Source organism: Equus quagga, chromosome 13, assembly GCF_021613505.1.
Source record: "Equus quagga isolate Etosha38 chromosome 13, UCLA_HA_Equagga_1.0, whole genome shotgun sequence".
In the NCBI taxonomy this organism is placed as follows: Eukaryota; Metazoa; Chordata; class Mammalia; order Perissodactyla; family Equidae; genus Equus; species Equus quagga.
Genome location: NC_060279.1, coordinates 34,982,154 through 35,005,737, shown reverse-complemented (window position 1 = coordinate 35,005,737; position 23,584 = coordinate 34,982,154). Strand labels below are relative to the sequence as shown.

The window sequence follows — 23,584 nt, the reverse complement described above, 5'->3', positions numbered from 1 at the left end:
GTCATTTAGTCCTGTTAATAGATAGGATTTGTCTTATAGAAAGACAATTTGGCTGCTATTGTGGCAGAGAGCTTAGAGTGGCAAGAGATAGAATCCAGGGACTCTGCTTATAGTGCTCTCGTAATAGTCTGGGCAGGAGCTAATGTCTTGCAGAAAGGAAGAAATGGATCCTAGAAGTATTGCAGAACAGAAGTAGATTGGATGTTGAGGATGAACAAAATCACATGCCTAAACATGTCTCAGAAATGTACACTTTGGATGACTAACAAGATTTTGAAACTTATTTTTGAGAAACAAAACCCAGGTGAAAGATGGATTTGGGCAGGAAGTGGAAGAGGATAAGAATGGTTGGATTATAATATATATAGTCAAGAACCAGTATCAATAACTGTGTCAGAGGCCTTAGGAAAAGTCTTTGTGCCTTCCTACTCAGGAATTCAGGGTTGGATCCTTGGAACAGCTGTCTTTTGGGTCTCCAAGCCAGTTATATCAAGGGTAAGACATATAACCAGATGGGCAACCAGGAAATGCTGAAGCAAAACTGAATTATTCTAGCCATGCCTTTTCTGCAAGGGGAAATCAGGCCTCATGTCCTATAAGGGTTTGTAAAAGAATCGTACAACTAGTTCTAAGACAGTAGCAGTAGTTCTAAACCAAGTTAATTTTAATAAATGACTGCATGGGAATGGGATATACAATTAGTAATGAAAAAGAACTGTGTTCTTTAAGGGCAAGTAACACAAAGACAGATCAAGGGATGTTTCCCTAGATGAGCAAATATCTGTACATTTCACGTGGACCTTGTCCTCAAATTCATTGCTAAAATCATGAGCAGAAAAATAGCACTGTGGGTGCATATTAATTTAGGATAATTTTTAGTTAATTTCAATCTTTTTTTCCTCTCCCATGCCTGTCATTCCTCATTCATATCAGACTGGTGCTAGCTACTTTATTAAGAGTAAGTCTCCCTGACTTCTCAGCTCCAAAGGCTTCTGGACCTGACCATATTGGCATTATTCTATGGGATCAGCTCTCCATGGCCAATTCCTCCTGTGTTACTGAGTTCCTACTGCTAGGTTTCTCCAGCTTTGGGGAATTGCAGCTTGTCCTCTTTGTGGTCTTTCTCTGCCTCTACTTGATCATCCTGAGTGGAAACATCACCATCATCTCCGTTATCTACTTGGATCACAGCCTCCACACACCCATGTACTTCTTTCTATGTGTCCTCTCTACCTCTGAGATCTTCTACACAATTGTCATCCTGCCCAAGATGCTTATCAATCTGCTTTCTATACTCAGGACACTCTCCTTCATGAGTTGTGCCACCCAGATGTTTTTCTTTCTTGGTTTTGCTGTCACCAATTGCCTGCTCCTGGGAGTGATGGGTTATGATCGTTATGCTGCCATCTGCCAGCCTTTGTACTACCCCATTCTTATGAGCTGGAAGGTATGTGGTCAACTGGCAGCAACTTGTATTGTTGGTGGCTTCCTATTATCTCTAATGGGAACAACTTTGGTGTTTAGCCTCCCCTTCTGTGGCTCCAACAAGATCAACCACTACTTTTGTGATATTTCACCAGTCATCCGTCTTGCCTATGGTGAAACCTACATCAATGAACTGGTTATCTTCATCTTTGGGGTCATTGTGCTTATAGTGCCCTCGATCTTCATCTGCATCTCTTATGGCTTAATTGTCCATACCATCCTTAAGATCCCATCAGCTGAAGGCAAGCAAAAAGCTTTCTCCACCTGTGCCTCTCATCTCATTGTGGTCATTGTCCATTATGGCTGTGCTTCCTTTGTTTACTTGCGACCCTCGGCCAAATATACATCAGGCAAAGACAGGCTGGTGACAGTGACCTATACCATCATTACCCCACTGTTGAACCCTATGGTATACAGCCTCAGGAACAAAGATGTACAGCTGGCCATTCGGAAAATGATTGGGAAGACTGGGTTTCCTCTTAAGAATTTATAATTCGATTATTTTTCAACAGTACACACTCATTTGGGCAAAATGTATCACTAATTATTCAAACCATAACAATTTCTAGTCTATTTATCTGTAAAACTGTGTGGCCTTGGATGAGTTGTTTGACCTTGTGGGAACATAATATTCTCTACGTAAAGGGGGCATAGTAATATGTTCATCTCAAAGTTGTTGTAAAGATTAAGGGAGATAGTAAAATAAGTCACTAGAGAATAAACCCCCCTCCTTTCTCCAGGTTTATCATTCTCAAAAGGCTCTTAACCATTATCTCTTGCCCTATGTTTGAATGTCTGCCCAAAATGTCACATAGTATTTTTTGTTTAAGATTATGTCCAACCTGAGATGTGGTTCTCAGACCTGAATGTTGCTTAGATCTAGGAGAATGACATAAATGGGGGAAAAGTTAACATATTAGTAATTATAAGATTTGAGCTTGACGTTGGTTAGGTCATCACTTTAACAAAGCTACTATTGTTCTCTGAATCTAAATTTTAAAATACAGAAAGTGGCGATAATATAAATTTCCTTTTTTTACTTCACAGAGTTTTTGTTTGTATGTACTAGATAATATGAAAGTATACACAAAATATAATTCTGCACAGAATGTATAACTCTTATTGTATTAATCAAGTCTTTGCAGATTTCTGCAAGGACATTTTATTTCTTTGATTCTCCCAAAATAAGATTTCTGGATGCCTTTTCTGACCACTGCTTTGAACTACACGTTATATGACATAGAAGATATGCTACATAAATGAATAAAATATCACAACCATCTAGTCCCACATCATGCTGAAGATGTCCGCATGGCCTTCCACACTGAATTTGTTAAGAAGAGGGAGCTACCCAGTTTCAGTTTATCATCAGACTATAGAATATTAGAGAGAGAATTACTTTGTGGTCATCTCATCCTACCTCTCACCTGTACAGAAATTCCTTCATCAGTAGCTCCAAAGGAAATCAGCCTGCATTGACTGGATATCAATGACTTCACAAAATGTGCATTCCTATGTTTTCAGCTCCCATTATTATTTCCTCTCATTTTAGCTGATATTTGTCGCTGTGATTTTCATACTTTCTGTCTCGTGTCATACTGTAAGTCTAATCTTGGTTCACAGATGTTTGGGACAGTTACAATAATAATCCGAACCTTTCCCATTACTCATGTGACCTGAATTTCAGACACCTCATCTTTTTGTGTGCAGTCCTCTGGATATGCTGCAGCCTATCAATTTTCTTTCTAAAGCTTAATGAATAAAACTAAAGTTCACGTTTCATGTGTGACCTCCATTTCCAGGGTAAAATGTAACTGTTTTCTCCCTTGTTAATTTTATTTACATTTTCAAATTGGAGTGTATGAAATCATCAATGACACTCTCCTATTTTTAAATTATTACCTCTGTTCTTATTTTGTCTCCCATCTTTCTGTTTTTGGATTAAGTTCTTTTATATTATTTTCATTCTTACTAGTTAAATAATTAAGGCATTTACAGCACTACATATCTCTTCAAGTACAGCACTGGCCATCTCCAATTTTGTTCTGCTCTTTTTTTTTACCCTAACAGGTTTGCAATTATCATTTATTTCTCACATTTACTTAAAGAATGAAACATTTATTATTATAAATGTTTCTTTGCTGATATTTAAATGAGTCATCACTTTTAATCATTTTTTGTGTGTTCATGAGTGAATGTGATTGGTGTAAGTTCTATTTTTAGAATTTACTGTGAGTTTTATTGCTGCTTTTTCCAAATTATTCCTGGTGAAGTATTTTCATTTAGATTAAAATAGCGTGCATATTATTAATGTGAATTTAATTTTGTTATTAAACTATTCTAGTATGCCACATCATTATTTGTTTTCTGTGTAGTGTGACCAGTAATGGTTTCATAGTGATGAATTAAAATACTTCACTGACTTTGTGTTTATTAGGTTTTCATTATTTTTCCTAGCAATATTGACTTATAAATTTTGTTATGGAATATATTTTTTTAATGCTTAATAAACCTTTTGGGATTTAACATATATATTCTATCCCTAAACCCGCTAAAATGGTAGCAGGGGTATTAAAAACATAAAAACCTTCATCGAGAAGGCAAACAGTAGAGGGCAGCACACAAGAGATATTAGAAACATTATAGAGGAAAAAAAGAAAAAAAAATAGTTCTAGGCAGAAGAAAGAAAGATGAAAGTCCACCTGCATAAGGTGGGAAGCCAACCAAAAGCAAATCAATTCACAGCACAGAACTGTATCTGGACATTCTCCTCACAACTGAGCCTCCCAGATGAGAGTGAAAAGAGTAAAATTGGTTTAATGTCTCAATAAGGAACACAGCCTCTGGATTAGTGCTTCTCAGATCATCTACAGTGTAGAACCTGGTTTCTTTTTCCATTCATCAGAAGCCAATACTTCAGCAAAATACAATAAAAATGAACTATTAAAAAAATGAAGTGAAAAACACCTGAACTCTTCTATTCTCTGTTCCAAAAGAGTGTCCACTGATTGGATGTCTCAGTAGCATCAAATTCTATAAAAGTTGCTTAATACTTACATTCAACTTCTATACCTATCTCATCACAAGTTGATAACAAAGAGCTCGTAGACTGACAATAGATGGCAGACTCTCATCTGAGTAGCATTGCTTTATATTTCTCCCATGCTAGGGTAAGATTGGAGGCCTTCTTTTATGGGAGTTAAACCAGAGGAGTTCTAGACTAGAGATACCAGGCAGAACTGAGGCAAGTGTGGGGAGCTGCACTTAAAAGAGAGGATTGCATGTGAGTGCTCCTATAGCATGGAGTAGCAGCAATCTGTTTCCCACACTCAGCCCTCCAAAAAGTTGACAGCCAGCCTTAAACAATTCCTTTAGGAAACAGGACGATTTCTTTGTGTGGGAGATGATTATAAGTTAGGAGCTACTTCAGCAAAATGAGTAACATTTCTCTGTCTGACTCTCCTACATAGGAGCCCACCAGTCCACAAGATACACCCATCTACAGAGTTTCCAACAAGCTTTTAAGTGCCATAGTTTGGAATGTATTTGAACATCCAAGACTTTCCAGACATTTGAAGAAGCTTTGAACATGAAACAGAGAGATCAAAACATAAGAGTGAAAAACAGAGGAAATATTAAAAATTCAGAGAATACAAAAGAGTATAATTAATGTCTTCATATAAAATATACTGCATCCGTGAAAGAAGATTATACCATGTTCACTTTTTTAAGGAAAAATACACACTGATAGAGAAGTGTACAAATCATTATTGGCACATCAATAAATTATCACAGTGAACAAAATTGGTCAAAAAACAGAATACAATTGTCTCTTGGTACGAGTGGGGGATTTGTTCCAGGACCCTCGCGGATGCCAAAATCCTCTGACGTTCAAGTCAGATAGTTGGCTCTCCCTATCCGCAGCTTCCGTATTCGCAGATTCAACCAACGAGGGATCTTCAACAAGCAGTACTGTAGTATGATCTATTTGATCCGCTGTTGGTTGAATCCCAGGACACGGATCCCGCAGATGCCTAAGGCTGAATGTGTTAGAAATACGTCATGACTCACTCCCTCTTCTCCAACAGAAACAACTCTTGTGGGTACTAATATCGTGTGTGAGTATTTACCTGGTTTCAAACTTTATAATGATGGAATTTTAGAGAGTGGGTTCTATAGACTTATTTTTATTCTTTCTCCAGGTTTTTCCTGTCTTCATGTCTGCTTTTTCTGTTATGGCCTTATCCATAATGTTTACTCAGTCTTATGTTCTTCTGAGTTTAGATTTCATTTATGAAATGGGTTTTTTTTTTTTTCATTTCTAACTGCTTCCTGATGTAGCTCCTCTTTTCAAAACTTCTCTTCCTCTAGTCACTCATAACTGAATTCTTTGAATTCTGATCTTTGCGATTATTTCACATATTTTGTCACTGCTTTAATTTCTTTTCTTTATTTTGAAATATTTAGTTAGAACTTTTATCTATTTTGTGAGCATATCCTCCAGGCTGGGAAGCACAATGTGAGATAGCTGGGCATGTAGGATGTTTGTTAATAAATGCATAGGATTAGCACCTGTGAAATGAGGGGAATGCTTTGGGCAAAGAGAGAAGTTAAGCTGAGTGTAATACTAATGACAGCCTCCACTGGCCCAATGGTGAACTCTGTGGTAGAATGACCATTCAGAGTTGTTTTGAGTTAGGCCAAGATGGTCAGGACTTTATAAACCTGCATCAATCAGAGTTTGGGTGTGGGTTGCTACAGGAAAATTTCTTACTTTGGGTGAGGTGTCTATGTTACTGACAAAATGGTTGAAGAGGCAGACAGCTGAAGCCTCTCTGCTCACAGCACTACCATCAGCTGGGGCAATAAGTTCTTGATTTGAAAAAGAATCTGGTTGGTGCATCTTGATTTTCACTACATAGGCAAACAGTTATTCCTATAGGGATGTTGTACTGCTGTGTGCTTTTTAAAAATATATAATAACTTCTTATGGAATCTGAGCATGCTTTTTTTCTGACTTCATGTTGATATGAGGCTAGTTTTCTGGTACTCTTAGAATCACAGGCTGTTCTATCTCAATATTCCTATTTTTATTGCAAAATCATTACCACAATAATGTTAGTTAAAACTTCCATAATCTCACACAATTACGTTTTTGTGTATATGTGTGGTGAGAACATTTAAGATCTACTCTCTTAGCACCTTTCAAATATGTAATACAGTATTGTTAACTATAGTCACTGTGCTGTACATTAGATTCCCAGAACTTATGCATCTTATAACTGGAGGTTTGAATCCTCTGACCAACATCTCCCCTTTTCCTCCACCCTCTAGCGCCTGGCAACCACCATTCTACTCTGCATGTCTATGACTTCAGCTTTTTTAGATTCCAGATATAAGTGAGATCATACAATATTTGTCTTTCTCTGTCTGGCTTATTTTACTTAGCATAATGCCCTCAAGTTCCATCCATGTTCCAAAAGGCGGGATTTTCTTTTTTATCACTGAATAATATCTATACAAGTATTTCACAGCAGTATGTTCTTTTTATTGCTGTGTAGGATTCCTCTGTATGGATGTGCAAAAATATGTTTACTCATTTATCTTTTGATAGGCATTTGCTTTGTTGCCAATTATTGGCTATGATGAATAAACCTGTCATGAACATATTTTGCAAACGTCTTTTGTGGGCATTTGTTTTCATTCCTGTCTCTTATTTGTCTGGATAGATATATATTTAACTCTTTAAGATGCTACGCCCATATTTTCAAAAGTAGATGTACCACATAACACCTCCACCCGTTGCTCATATTCTTTCCAACTTTTGGTACTGCTAGGATTTTTTTGTTTTTTTAGTATATTAGTCATTCCAGCAGGATAAATAGTAATATCTCATTTAGTTTTATTTTCTGTTAACCTGATATCAAATAATGTAGAGCAATTGTTTTTCATTTTCTTTTTGGTTATCCATGCACGTTTTTTCGTAAATTGTTCTAATTTTCTGCCTATTTTAATGACTGTTTTTTAATTATTGAATTCTAATAGTTATTTATAAATACTGGATTAAAGTTGTTTGTAAGATATGTATATATTGTGAATATACTCACCAAGTCTGTAGCTTACATTTCTATTTTCTCAAGGGTGTTTGCCTCTAGAAGATTTATAGCACTAGCTTTTATGTATGATGTGAGGATCATTTGTTTATATTTCATCCCTTAACCAAATATATTGGGACAAAATTTAAAGCAATAAAAGATACCCATTTTAAGTTTATAATCTGATGTGCTTTGACAAATATGTACACCCATATAAACACCACCATGATCAAGATAGGAAACATTTTCGTCACTCTAAAATTTTTCTTCCGACCCCCTCCCTATCACTCCCTTATACCAACACCAGTCTCCAAACAACAATGGTTCTGTCACTAAAGCCTTGTTTGACAATACGAGAGTTTCACGTGAATAGAATCACATAGTATGTACCTTTTGCTTTTTGGCTTCTTTCACTCAGCATATTTTTGAAATTTATCCATGCTGTGTGTGACTTAGTATTTCATTCTTTTGTTCTGTTGTATAAATATAAGACAATTTGTTTATCCAGGCACTTGAGGATGGACATTTAGTTTTTTCCCAATTTTCAGCTTTTAGGAATAGAGCTGCACAAACATTTGTGTGCACACATTTACATAACTGTATGGAGATATTTTTTATTCTATTAAGCAGATATCTAGGTATGAATTTGTTGAGTCATGTAGTAAATATGAAGTTTATAAAGTAAATAAACTTTATAAGAGAGTGCCAAACAATTAGGCAAAGTAGTTTTGCCATCTTATACTCTCAATAGCCATGTTATGAGAGTTATCAGCTGCTTAACATACTCAACAAAACTTTTCAGTCTTAATTTCATCCATCAAGTAGATGCATAATGGTATCCAATTGTGGTTGGAATTTGTGTTTCCTTGATGACTAAAGATACTGAATATCATTTGTGTGTCAATTGGCTACCTCTATATTTTCCTGAGTGCCTTCTCAAATCTTTTATCCATTTCTTAATTGGAATCTCTGCCTTTCCAATTTTTGGATTGGATCATTTGTCTTCTCATTGAATTGTAAGAGTTTTTTGTATTTTCTAGGTATTTTTTGTCATGTATGTATCATGCAAATATCTTCACTATGTTGTTGTGGTTTGCTTTTTAATTTCTTATCAATGTCTTTTATAGAGCAGAAGTTTTCTTTAGTTTTGATAAAGTCCAACTTATTGATTGTGACTTTTATAATTTTTGTGTTTTGTGTCATATTTAAGAAGTGTTTGCTAAATCTAAGCTTACTAAGAGTTTATCCAAAGTCATTTTTTAGAAATGTTATAATATCAGTTCTTACAGTCAAGATATGATCCATTTCCATTAATTTTTTATATGATGTGAGAAAAGGGCAAGACTTTTTTTCTATCCAAATGCCCCATTGTTGAAAAGATTATCCTTTCACCATTGAATTGCCTAGGAAGCCTTGTAGAAAATTAATTGACTGCACAAATTTGGACCTATTTCTGGATACCCTATTTTGATCTGTTTGTCTACATTTATACTAATGCCAAACTGTCTTTTTCAACATAGCTTTATAAATGAGTCTTGGAATCAGTGTAATTCCCTCTCGATTTTACTCTTTCCATCCCTGGGGGAAGCCATCTATCAGGAGGTGCTATACCTCAGAACTTGCTGGGAAGCCCCCCTCTGGGATGCTGAAGGAAACCATCCATGGGAAAGGGCCTCAGTATGGAAATTTCATGGAAAATACCTGTAGGGATGGTACTTCTGAAACTGCCTTGGAGGGAGTGCCACTAGATGTTCCACATGCTGCTAGCCTCCTGGCAGAGGAGAGCACACCAGAACCAGGAAGAGAAGCTCCTTCTAACTCTGGTGTGCCTTTAGCATCTTTACTGACAAAGCTTAATATTGTGTCAGCTGGCAAGAGAGAAATATTCCAGTATCACAATCAGCGCAATTAAAGGAAGGTTTAGAGCTGAAATAAAATTATATCCCTTACTTTTACAGTATATTGAGAGTTAATATTCAATGACTACACGTGAAATTTAGAAGCTTTGGAATTACAAAAATTCATTTACCTCTACCCTATCCTTTATGCTAAAGTATATTACATCTCTATAGATTAAGAACCCATAGGAAATATTATAATTTTTGCTTTACTCTTAAGTATTCTAAAGAAATTAAGAAAAGATAATCTTTTATGTTTACTCATATTTATAGTTTTAATTCTCATCATTTCTTCTTGATGACAGATTTTTAAGATCTGTATTTATTCATATTATCCTGAAGGTAAGCATGAGGTTTTGGGAGCACGGATAGATTATTATTACTTACAGCAATAACTGAATAGTTTCCTTATTGACCTAATCCTTCTGGGGTTATGTGATGAGAACCAGATGTCACCCTACACATTTGGGGGTTTCTGCTTCAGAAGAGAAACTCAGAAATTAGGAATCTAGGACCTCATACAGGAGTGGAACAGCTGTTACCCTTCCTTCCTGAGAGAGAAAGAGGAACATTTTTCCCCTTGTTAATTGCAGCCCTTCGGAATATAAACAACTGGTTCCATGGTTCTGGTTTTCATCCCCCTTTGAAATGTAAACACATTGGTCTGAGAAGGTAAATCTAACACTGATTATTTAGCTATATTTTAGGTTTCAAGGCTAAGCCTTTAAGCTAGGTTCCAGGTTTCTTTACTCAGAAAGCCCTAGCTATGAGGGAAAATTAAAATATTCACTTTTTAACATCTAACTATTTCAGTTTCTGTCTGGTATAATTTCCTTTAGAACTACTATACAGACCAATACAAAGATATAGAATAAAACAGCAAAAAAAAAGAAGGATAAGAGATCTCTTCCAGAAGATTCAAGAAATAAAAGGGAAATTTAAACCTAAATTAGAAACATTAGTCCATGTTTTATAGACTATAGTAAAGCCTTTGACTCTGTGAATCATGAAAACCTATGGGCTGCTCTGAAAGAAATGGACATGCCTCAGCACTTGGTTGACCTGATGCGTAACTTGTATAGTAGACAAGAAGCCACTGTCAGGACAGAATATGGATGGAGAGAATGGTTTCCTATAGGTGAAGGTGTCAGGTAATGGTGCATTTTATTCCTGTATCTGTTTAATCTGTATGCAGAACATATCAAACAAAAAGCTGGGCTAGACTCCGAGGAAGGAGGAGTAAAAATTGGTGGAAGAAATATCAATAAGATAAAAGACACAGATGACACCATCTTACTGGCAGAAAGCAGCAGTGACTTGAAATGACTTCTGACAAAACTGAAAGAAGAAAGTGCCAAATCAGGACTGCATTTGAACCTTAAGAAGACAAAAATCATGACTACAGAAGAACTACATAGCTTTAATGTAGACAATGAAAACATTGAAATTGTTAAAGATTTTGTTTATCTTGGTTCAGTTGTCAATTTAAATGTAGACTGCAGTCAAGAAATCAAGAGAAGACTCAGACTTGGAAAGGCAGTAGTGAAAGAATTAGGAAAGATCATCAAGTATAAGGAAGTGTGATTAGAGACTAAGGCCGAGATAACTGACACCTCTGTATTCCCAATTACTATGTATGAGTGTGAAAGATGGACAGTGAAGAAGACTGACAGGAATGAAATGGATTAATTTGAAATCTGATGTTGCAGTAGAGCTCTCTGGATACCCTGGACTTCCAGAAAGATGAGCAAGTGGGTCCCAGAGCAAATTAAGTCTGAACTATCACTGGAGGCAAAAATGATAAAACTGAGGCTGTCTTATTTTGGGCACATCATGAGAAGGCAGGATTCTTTGGAAAAGATAATAATGCTGGGAAAAGTAGAAATAGAAAAGCATAAAAAGGAGGAAGACTAAATATGAGATGGATTGACTCCATAAAGGAAGCCATAGGCATAAGTTTACAGAAGTTTAGTAGGGCTGTTGAGGACAAGACATTGTAGACATTACTTCTTCACAGGGTTGCCAGGAGTTACAGCTGACTGGACTCTATTAACAACAATAATTTCCCTTTACCTTTAAAAACTTCCTTTGTATTTCAGGTATTGTAATTCAACTGGTGATAAATTCTCTTAGTTTTCTATTATATAAACATGTCTTTATTTTACCTTCAACTTTGAAGAATATTTTCAGTGAAAATATAATTCTGAATTGGTAGTTTTATTATTTTTTTTCCCCTTTCATCCATCATGTTTAGGATTGTGTTCCAGTTTTCTGGCCCCCATACTTTCTGGTGAGGAGTTGACAGTGATTTTACTCTTTGTATGACACTTTTTGTTTGTTTTCAGGATGTTCTTTGTATGTTTTATTTTTAGCAGTTTGACTCTGTTGTGCTTAGGCATGGTTTTCTTCATATGTATCTTTCTTGAGATTTATTGGGATTCTTGAATCTATAAATTCTGTCTTTAAGAAAATTTGTGAAATTTTTGGCCATTATTTTCAAATATTTTTTCTACCTTATTCTCTAGATAATTTCTTTCTAGAACCCCAATTACACATGTGTTAGACCATTTATATAGTTCCCAAGGTGTTTGAGGTTCTGTTTTTTATTTTAATTGTTTTTCCATCTTCTTCACATTGGATTATTTCTATTAATCTATCTTCTCATTTACTATTTCTTTCCTCTGTTATATCCATTCTAGTGCTAATCTCATCCATTAAAGTTTTTTTCAGATAATATGTTTTTTAGTTCTATCTTTTATCTATTGTTTCTTTTTTAGTAGTTTCTATTTCTTTTCTAATATTTCTTATATACTTATCCATTGTAAGCACATTTTTCTTTACATCATAGGACATGGTTATCATAGCTGTTTTAAAACCTTGGTCTACTAATTTCAATGTTGAATTATATCTCACTAAATCTACATTGACTATCTTCTTTCTTGAGAATGGCCATCTTTTCCTTGTTCTTTTTATGGTAAATAATTTTGGATTTAAACTACAATCTGGTGAATATTATGTTGTGGAGACTGTGTTCTATTAATTTGAAAATTGTTGGTCTTTTTAGTTTTAGAAAGCAAGTAACTTGGTTGTAGTAAAATTTAAAATTTGTTCTCTTGCATGGTAGTTCAAATCTCTGTTTAATTATTTTGTACTTCTGGGTTGTTTTGAGTCTTTCCCACACATATGGGCTTCAGAGGTCAGCCAGAAGTTGGGGTAGAATGTGTACATGGAATTTGAAACTCCCTCTCTCTCTAGTTTTCTCATTTCCAGGATTCTCTTCTTACCTTCCAGCAGTTCTGGTTACCCCAAACTCTATCCTCTGATTTTTCATACAAGAAGTTCTGTTGGTTTTCTTTTTGAGTTTTAATCTTTTCCAACAGAGTGCTGACTGTGACTTTCATTAAAACAAAAAGCTGTATCAAAGAGAAACTCATTTTGTGTACTCACCTTCTTTCAAATGTTGACTACCTTCTAGATCTGCCTAGTTTTAGCCTATCTCCAGTACCTTCAGATAATTGTCCGTTGTGTTTTTTTCCAGAGTTTGTAGTAGTTATCTTCAGGAGAGTTGATCCACTAGGGACTTACTCAGTGAGACTAGAAGCAGAATTCCTGCTATCCTTCTCTTTTATGAAATGTTTAAGTCCATAATTTTAATAAAATATTTTATGCAATTAATTTTTTCCCAGTTACTACTTAATCATTGATTCAGTTGGAAATTAATGCAGGACATATAAAATTATGTAAGTTTTTGAAGAAGAAAGTTTAATTCGAGAAATTATGTGCCTACAAATTATTGGAAAGTTTGAAAGAGTCAAGAGTCTGTTGCTGGAATTATTGAACTAGAATATGTAACAATAGCTGAAAACCATAGGTTAAGGAAACACTGCTGTTGCTGCTGCTAGAGTCACCATTTTTCTCACTTTCTCTCAATACTCACAAAACTTAGGAGCAGAAATTGAATCTAACTCTTACAACATACTCTCAACAGTCAGATTGTTATTATTTTGCTTCTCTGTATAAGCAAGAATTGCCTTCAATTTTTACCACTGTGAGGAAAACCAAGCAGAGGATGAAACTGAAGTAGAAAAGAAAGAGGAGCTAAGAAAACAGAAAAATTGAGCATCTGATGATATCATATTCACTGAATCACAGTTTTCCTGCAACTCAGCATTTAGTATTCTGATGTATGTTCAGATATAGGAGTAATGGATTCCTTTTCCTTTTTATGTACTGAATCCAATTTAACTTGAGTTTTTTTTCCCACTTTTTACAGTACAATAAGCCATAATATATCCAGGAACTATTTCAAGTGTTTCAGTTGAGGGGCAAACCCTACCTTCTCCATCCCTTGCCATAAAGTTGAGTAAAAAGGCTTGTGAAATCAACCACACATTGCTCCAACTTATATTCTGCCTAGAAAGAATCTTGATTCAATTCTGTATATAGATATGTGAGACTGGGGATCTCACAGCCTTTTGAATTGCATTGTTAAGAATGGAAGCATAGGGGCTGGCCTGGTGGTGCAGTGGTTAAGTTAGCACATTCTGCTTTGGCAGCCCAGGGTTCGCCGGTTCGGATCCTGGGTGCGGATATGGCACCGCTTGGCAAGCCATGCTGTGGTAGGCATCCCACATATAAAGTAGAAGAAGATGGGCACGAATGTTAGCTCAGGGCCAGTCTTCCTCAATAAAAAGAGGAAGATTGGCAGCAGATGTTAGCTCAGGGCGGATCTTCCTCAAAAAAAAAAAAAAAACGAATGGAAGCATAAAACTTTCATCTCCATTTTGCCTGTTATTTGGATAAAGTCAGCGTATAGAAAAAGAAATCTAGCACAAAGAGTGAAGCAAAGTGAAGTGAAAGAAAAAAAATTTATTCATTCATTCAACAAATATTTATTGAATGTCTATTGTGTGTCAGGCAATATCTTAGAGATAGGGCTAAAATATTTAACAAACAGGAAAAAATCTACATAGAGATGGAAAATAGAGATGTATAAAGCAAAAATAATCATAAATGCATATAAAATTGTGATAAATGTTAAAGAGAAAAGGTAAATTATACGGGAGTACATTTTTCAGAGGTTGACCTCTGAGTCAAGACTCAGCATAATGATGTAATATAAGTGCATGAATTGAACCATATCTGATCGTATTTGTGTTGGACTTCCTAGTTATTTAAGCTAATAGATTCTCTTTCCTTATGCTAGATTGTATTGTATTTCTTTCACTTGAAAACCGAAAGTACTGAGTGACATATTACAGTCTTGTTTTTATAATTTAGTTCTTCCAATCTCTTCCTTGTTGCTTTCCATTTCCATTTCTATCGATCATTTATGTGCAGAGTACGTTTTGTGTATTGTTCTGGGTTCTCCAGAGAAACAGAACCAAAGACTGTATATATATATATGGATATATACAGTCTATTTTATATATATATATAGTCTATTTTATGTATATATATAATAGTCTATTTTATATATATATATAAATAGAAATATATTATAAATATATATATTTAAACTAAGTATATATTTACTATATAAATATATATTATTTTATAAATATAAATATATACTAAATATATGCATATATATTATATAAGAAATTGGCTCACATGATTATGGAGGCTGAGAAGTCCCATGATCTTCAGTTGGTAAGCTGGAGAACCAGGAGAGCCAATAATTCTAGTACATACCCAAAGATCTGATAACCAGGAGAGTTGATAGTCTAAGTTCCTGTCTACTTCCGAATTCTAATGCAGGAGAAGACTAATGTTCCAGCTCAAAGAAAGTCAGGCAGAGAGAAACTTCTCTCACTCAGCCTTTTTGTTCTATTCAGATTTTCAACAGATTGGATGAGGCCGGCTACATTGGGGAGGGCATTCCACTTTTCTCAGTCTGTTGATTCAAATGTTAATCTCATCTAGAAACACCCTCATAGACACCTCCAGAATAATAAATAACCAAATATCTGGACACCCCATGGCTCAGTCAAATTTACACATAAAATTAACCATCATATTTTGTTACTTTTTATATTACACAGTAATTTTGAAGTTTGTGTCCTAAAACAGTTGCTTTCGTTATATCAAATACATAAATTTCTTTTTCAAATCAGAAATGTGTTCTAATGTTATGTATTAGAAATTTTTTGTTTAAATTTTTCTTCTTTGAAGTCCTGTATTTTTAAAAGACTTTTAACTCTACCTTTGATATATATCGTCTTCTTTTTCTTCACCTAATGTTATTTTTTCTTCAATACAATGAAACATATTTTCCTCTCTTCCTCACTCTTTGGGGTAGAGAAAGGAGCAATGGAAATGAAAATTCTTGAGAGCCTTAATCTCAAAGAATCCTAAAGAATGTAAATATAGAAGTTAGAATTGATTTACCACAGCAATTCCTGGAAAATATAACTGAAATCTATGCTTCATATAGTTCATATGGCATACTTGGGAGTGGTGCCTGATTACACTGGGAAAAAACAAGAAAACCACTTTTAGAGTAGTGTGGACCTGGATGTTTGAGATGAAGTGAATAAGGGTAGTACTTATAGACACTTATAGACAAAATGTTTCCGGGGAAAAAGAGTCTCAATTTCAGTCTAGTTTCATATTTTTCTGTGAATATGGAATTTAAAAAATATCTAGAGGTATTTTTTGCTTTCATGCTTGAACCATATTGAAATATTTGAAATGAAATATGTTTCATACTAAGATTATTGAAAACTTGAGTTTAAAATCTAACAAAGAAGAATGACTATATTTAACTTCCTGGACAAGTGTCTTCAGGTGCATGAGAATGAGAAGAGGAGCAGCTCCTAAGTTCACAACAATTGTGTCAAGAAGTAATTCTAAAAATGAAACTAACTGCAGTATTTTTCAGATTTATTCCTGCTCCAAAACTTCAGAGGTCTTTGAAAAGCTTTCTTTAAAGAGTTACACAGAACCAAGCTGGAGGACTTGGCCAGCACCCTGTGGAGAAATGTTAATTCAGAAAGATGTACTGAACAGCCCAGATGTCCAAGAAACCCAAGAATTCAGCAGTTCTTAGGAGGGACAGATGCTCACATTTGAAAATTGCTGGAAGAAGCAGTAGCTGCTGTGAGATCTCTGTCTTTAGCCTCTGAAAATGTTGTAACTGGAAGGAAAAAATATTCTGAGTCAGAAAGCATCTCCTTTGGGAGTTTCTGCTGCCCTGAGGGAAATTGCTGGGGACTGCCACCCGGAACATCTCTGCTGGGAGTCACTGACAGGATCTGCAGCAAGTAGAGTGGGTGGGAGAATACTTTGTTGTTAAGTGCCTGCAGTCCTCTCTGTGATCCCCTTGTGAGTCACTCATGACTCATGAGGGAGAGTAGAGAGGGTGGATTTTTCAGTATTATTTCACCAGAGGAAGAATATCAATTTCCAGGAAACTTTAAGGTCTAGAAACTGCGTTGGCTGAGTCTAGCAATAGAGAGCTTGATTTTTAACCTCATTTCAAATACAGGAGAGGAAAACAGTGGCACACAAATGTGGAACAGTCACTTAATCATTTTATCTACAACTGGAAAGCCCCTCTCATCCATCTTGGGTCAGACTATGAGAGAACTCAGGGCAGAATGAGGGTAATGGAGGGACTAGCTGAGCACTCTAAGATGTTACCCATAGGGTTTTAATCCTGTTCCCTACCCTTGAGGCAGACATTTGATTGGAGATCTTTCCATCTCTAAGAAGCTAGGCAAAAGCAGATTATCACCTCTGTAACCTGCAGCTAAACACTCCACAACTTCCTTCAGTCCTCAAATCTGCTCTTTGCTGGTGTTCTTTGAGGTCTTAGTTTTGCCAGATAAAACATCACTCTTTTCCTCGTCTCCCACACTGTGCTTCTATGACCCTCTCCTGGGTGCAGAAACTGAATTTATGATGTTTAGATGAACATAGCCTAAAAGGGAGAATGCTGTTTCTTCTTTTGCAATAATAAAACGAGGCTTTATTTGCCCTGGTGAAGCCCAAGGAAGAAAAGGGCTTCTCCTTCACATAAAAGACCTCAAAAAAAAAAAAAAAAAAAAAGACAGCGCTTCTTCACCTTCTGTAGCATGGGTTTTCCACATTCGCTTCTCTTTGCTTAATTTGCAACAGCCTTCGGCTCCTAATGAGCTATCAGGCAACCTGGGAGTAATTGCCAATTAATTGTCATTGTTAGGTTTTTCCTGTTCTCTTTTTATCCTATTGGACCTGTGAGATTTGTGGTACCTTGTATTTTCTGCATCCTTTTTACTCGTTGAAAGGATTGGAACTATGCCAAAAGTAATGTTGCAATAATGGCTCCCTGGAGGTTTGGAAAGTATAAATATATATTAGCATGTTGGTACCACAACTAATGAGACAAAAGTTCTTTGATGGTGCTTTGGGGGATACGTCTCAGAATTCTCGGCAGAGGAAGTGCAATACACGGTTTTGGGCATTGAGATGTCAGTACTAGAAAGGAAGAGAATAAAGCCATTTCAGAATAGAAATGATTATAGTAGTACTAATTTTTGAGTCTTATTTGATTAAAAGATTTCTGGGTTTTGCTGGATTCTAATAGCTATGTGCTAGGGAACATAGAGAAATGGCCCCCGTTGGGTTATTTTCTGTGGGAAATTGAGTGAAGATATTGTTTGGGTTCCTGGTAGAGAAGTGCCAGTCACCAATGATAACTTTAGAAATGTTCTAATTATCCCATGAGCTTTAGTCTGTCTATTTAGTTAGTGATGGTCAAAGAAGAGCATGTGAGCAGAGCAAGGCACAAATATATATGGTAGCTTGAAAAAATGGGAGACGATATAGGGCTTTTGGGAGATAAAATAAAATAGGGCATCGCCAACTGAGCTTAATAGGCATAGGGATGGCTTCAAACAAATGCCATAAAATATAACCCTGGACACCACAGAATTTACTCCCTTTCTGTCAACCATCTCGGAAAGACTGACTCCTGGATCTTCCTGGATCTCTGAAACACTAACTCTTTCAGAAATCCTCCTTGGATAATTGAAAAAGAAAGGGCAGATACTTATAACTTCCTGTCATGAATGACCTTTCAACATTTAGTTCATTCAACTTTCGTTCTTGAATCTCACATGAAACTATTCTCTGGTGACAATGGTATATTAGAAAAGCCTAATAAGTAATGAGAGAGTTAAAAAAAGTGAGTATATAACTGAGATGTCTTTCTCTACAGACCTCTTGCTGGTAGTCTTTAGATCTCACTACCCTAACATTCTGTGGACAAATAATCTACTGCATAAGCCTCAGAGATGGGAGCTGAGGAGGTAAATAAATTACATTCCTCAGGGAAGAGCCTGGTGGTTTTTGTTTTGTTAGCCATCAATTGATGCAAAAGTACTGTGAAGAGCCAGAGTAATAAAGTTAGCAACAGAAAGTAATGGTAGGGGCACTCAGGAGGACTGGGGTCTGGTTTATGTTCTAAAACTTCTTGGCTGTGTGATAGATTAATACGTGTTTAATACAATTATAACTATGCAGAGTGATCTGGCAGGTTGTGGGCTGGATCTCTGTTCTCACATATCTCCTTCCAAGGCTTAAAATTCCACCATCCCTTTCACGAGCTTAAATAATACCTTTTAAAGATGCAATTTAAAAAAATCAAATATTTAATCATCAATTCATTAAACAATGTCTTAAAGTAGCAATTTTTTAATACATTATGGGGAATACAGAACTACCACCAAGGCATTTACGTTCTTGTATATGAGAAAGTAGAGGCTGCTATTTTCCGTGATACATTCCTGTATGCAATAGAAAGTTGCTAAACAATTTAAGAGGACGGTAAGTTCCTATCACTCTTATCATTGGAGACCAGGGTAGTCAGAAGATACAGCATCCATTTGAGTGATTAAGAATGGATGGAAAATGGATAAAGATTTTCCAGGTGAAGGGGAAACGTTGAGCAAAAGCACAGAGGTAAGACGCTTCAGGATGAGGAAAGATGGTATTGGTGTGGAAAAACTACCTTTTTTTATTTGTGCATTTGGGGTGAGGTGAGAGGAATTGGTGAAAAAGGCAAGGTGATTTAGCATCATTTCTGCAAAGAATGGTACTTTGCTTACTTAACCTAAGAAAATTATGCAATATAGACAATAAACATTTATTAGGTGTGAATATTTATTAATTTAATTCATCAATAAATTAACACATTAATGAATGAATATATTAGTGGAAATGATGACTTATCTACTCAGAGAACTTGTCAAATCTACCCACTAGCCTCTTGTCTGTATCCTCCACTAGATGGAAAAATGAAACTGATACTTCTGTTTCAAGCCCTGTTTTGAAAGTGAAAGAATCCAAAGAGAAAATGCTCAGAGATGGTATTCATGTGAGAATTATACCTCAAACCTGTAGGATCAGCAGTCGGTTGGTCTCTTGAATCGAGCTCCTTTAGCTAAAGAATTTTCATTTTTAGTCTGCTTTTGTGCTTTTATTTTCTTCAATTATTTGATTGGTTTTGATGTTTCTTTTTCTTTTTTCATTTGTTTATTTTTGGATGTATATCATAATATATTTCAAATTTTGTGTAGATTACATCACGTTCACCACCCGAAAACTAATTATAGTCCATCCCCTCACATGTGAGCTTAATCACGCCTTTTGCCCTACCTCCTCCCCCTTCCCCTATGGTAACCACCAATCCAGTCTCCAATGCTATATGCTTGTTTGTCATTGTTTTTATCTTCTACTTATGAGTGAGATCATACGGTATTTGACTTTCTCCTTCTGACTTGTTTCACTCAGCATAATACCCTCAAGGTCCATCCGTGTTGTCACATATGGCCGGATTTCATCATTTCTTATGGCTGAGTAGTAGTCCATCATGTACAAATACCACATCTTCTTTATCCATTCGTCCCTTGATGGGCACCTAGGTTGCTTCCAAGTCTTGGCTATTGTGTATAATGCCGCAATGAACATAGGGGTGCATGTATCTTTATGCATTCATGTTTTCATGTTCTCTGGATAAATACCCAGCAGTGAAATAGCTGGATCATGTGGTAGATCTATCCTTAATTTTCTGAGGATACTCCATACTGCTTTCCGTAGTGGTGGCACCAGTTTGCACTCCCACCAGCAGTGAACAAGGGTTCTTTTCTCTCCACATCCTCTCCAACACTTGTTGTTTCCTGTCTTGTTAATTATAGCCATTCTGACCAGAGTGAGGTAATACCTCATTGTAGTTTTGATTTGCATTTCCCTGATAGCTAATGATGTTGAGCATCTTTTCATATGCCTGTTGGCCATCCATATATCTTCTTTGGAGAAAGCTCTGTTCAGATCTTTTGCCCATTTTCTAATTGGATTGTTGGTTTCTTTGTTATTGAGCTGTATTAGTTCTTTGTATATTTTGGGTATTAACCCCTTATCTGATACATGGTTTGCAAATATCTTCTCCCAATTGTTAGGTTGTCTTTTCGTTTTGTTGATGGTTTCCTTTGCTGTGCAGAAGCTTTTTAGTTTGATGTAGTCCCATTTGTTCATTTTTCTTTTATTTCCCTTGCCCGGTCAGACGTGGGACTTGAAAATATGCTGCTCAGACCGATGTCAAAGAGCGTACTGCCTATGTTTTCTTCTAGAAGTTTGATGGTTTTGGGTCTTACATTCAAGTCTTTGAGAGCCCAGAAGTAAATCCACACATTTATGGACAGCTAATATTCGACAAGGGAGCCAAGAGCATATGATGGAGAAAGGAGAGTCTCTTCAATAAATGGTGTTGGGAAAACTGGACAGCCACATGCAAAACAATGAAAGTAGACCATTCCCTTACACCATGCACAAAAATCAACTCAAAATGGATTAAAGACTTGAATGTAAGACCCAAAACCATGATGTTTCTTTGATTACTTTATTAAATTCAAACTTGATTTTAGTTGAATTAATGGGAAAAGAATTTTCCCATCCTTTAGCAAGGAGAAATTGGAGGAGCTGAAACTCCTCAAGGTCAGGTGTGTCCAAAGCAATGGTGAGTTCTGTTGGAAATCTAGGGAAAATGTGAAGAGAGGTAATGGCTCATATTGAATAAAGTTCTGATGGGTGGGTTTATTTCTTTACAAAGTTTGAAACTACAATTACAGCAGAATTCTAAATCAGTTCTATCTTCTTGGCAGAATGGTAGTGAGTTAGTAAGATCAATGACCAGCCTGATTGTGAGAACTTTATATTTCTCTAGAGCTTCTTAAATGCACTAAAGTCCCTTCCAACTCCCTTCTAACAAATGGGTCAAATAGGTAGTGTGTTTAGGGGAGAGGATGGACTAAAGTCATCCTAGCATTAGTTCAAAGGATGAACTACTAGCATTAGTCTTTCCCCCTTTTCCTATTTATTGTTCTTCAATCCATAGTGTAACTAACTATCTTCATCTTTCAGGATAAACAGTCTCTTCCTTCATTCCTGTTTTCTGTAGGTCAATCTCCAGAACCAAGTCAACCAAATTAATTTCTCCTCTGTCACAGAGTTCCTGTTGCTGGGATTCTCCAACCTTGGAGAAATCCAGCTCATCCTCTTTGCTGTTTTTCTATGGTGGGAGCATCACCATTGTCACTGTCGTCTGCATAACTATGTACTTCTACATACGTATGTACTTCTTCTTAGGGATACTCTCCATCTCTGAGACATGCTACACCTTTGTCATCCTGCCCAAGATGCTCATAAATCTTTTGTCTCTGCTCAGAACAATCTCATTTATTAACTATGCCACTCAAATGTTTTTCTCCTTGTATTTTCCTGTCATTAATTTCATGCTGCTGGGGGTCATGGGTTACTACTGCTATGCTGCCAGCTGTCATCTACTTTGGTACCCTATCCTTATGAGCTGGCAGGTATGTGGACAGCTGGCAGCCACTTGTGCTGTGATTGTTTTTTGTTCTCACTGATAGGGTCCCTCTTAGTCTTTGAACTCCTTTCTGTGGGCCCAACAAGATCAACCACTTCTTCTGTGACATCACACCAGTTATCCGGCTTACCTGTACTGATACCTACATCAATGAACTAGTCATCTTCATTGGTGGAGTTCCAGCACTCATGGGTCCCCTGACTTTCATTTGCATCTTTTATGGCTTCATTGTTCATACTATCCTGAGGATCGCATCAGCTGAAGGCAAGTGGAAAGCCTTCTCCACTTGTGCCCCCCATCTTACTGTAGTCATTGTCCACTATGGCTGTGCCTCCTTAGTCTACCTGTGACCATCAACCTAGTACTCATCCAGCAAGGATAGGCTTTGACAGTGATATACACACTTATTACTCCATTGTTGAACCCCGTGGTGTATAGCTTCAGACACAAGGATATCCAGGTGGCCATTCAGAAAGTGATTGGCAGAGGAGGGTTTTATCCTAAAGATCTATAATGGGAATATTTCACATCTATGAAAACATCCTTTCTGAGGACATAGCAATAATCACAAGGTTGATGATACTATTGTCTTTCATTTATATACCACTTTGTAGCCTTATAGTGCAAGCTTCTTCGTGATATTATTTTGATATGTTTTGTGGAGTGCAGTCTTAGACTTGTGTTAATTGTTAAACAGATACAACTCTCAAATACTCCTAACTTGCAGAAGTATTTTTGACTTTTTATAATACTTAATTAAGAATTATTTTATTCTCTTCCAGAAAGGATAAGTAACATATTATGAATGGTAATTCAGTATAGGAGGTTTAGCCATCACAACTTCTCAATGGTTTAGGAAAATCTTAGTAGAGCCCTTCATGGAGGAAGTGGAATAAATCTAATTGAAAAGTATTAATATAATCATGAGCTATTAATGTTGGGAAGGACCCAAGGCTATCACTTCCAATTGTTCTGCCATTGAAGGATTCTTACCTGCAGTATTCCAGCCTCTAAAGTTGACTGCTAAATGGAAGTCATACCACTGTAAAATATCTCTTAGTGTTATAAAGTTCTACCTTCATAAATCTTCCTCCTTTTGGTCCTAGTTATTATCTCTGGAGATACATATCTTGTATTTAATATTTAATTTACACAGCAGTGATTCAAATATTTGAAGGTGGATAATATATTTCCCTTAAATACCTTTAACCTAACTGATGACTCCTTTGATCTTCATG

At 36.1% G+C, this 23,584-nt stretch overlaps 1 protein-coding gene and 1 pseudogene across 1 annotated transcript; both read left to right on the top strand.

The window, feature by feature from the left end:
- The first annotated feature begins 1,033 nt into the window (after positions 1-1,033).
- Positions 1,034-1,978, top strand: LOC124249389 (olfactory receptor 10R2-like). The gene has a single exon (XM_046680313.1). It carries the CDS (start codon positions 1,037-1,039, stop codon positions 1,976-1,978), a length of 942 nt encoding a protein of 313 aa, XP_046536269.1. The 5' UTR covers positions 1,034-1,036.
- A 17,394-nt stretch (positions 1,979-19,372) lies between these two features.
- Positions 19,373-22,860, top strand: LOC124250171 (olfactory receptor 10R2-like; annotated as a pseudogene).
- The last annotated feature ends 724 nt before the right edge of the window (positions 22,861-23,584 follow it).

Bases quoted from the DNA above. Each gene is read 5' to 3' on its own strand.
- LOC124249389 (XM_046680313.1), top strand. From the start codon at position 1,037: ATGGCCAATTCCTCCTGTGTTACTGAGTTCCTACTGCTAGGTTTCTCC.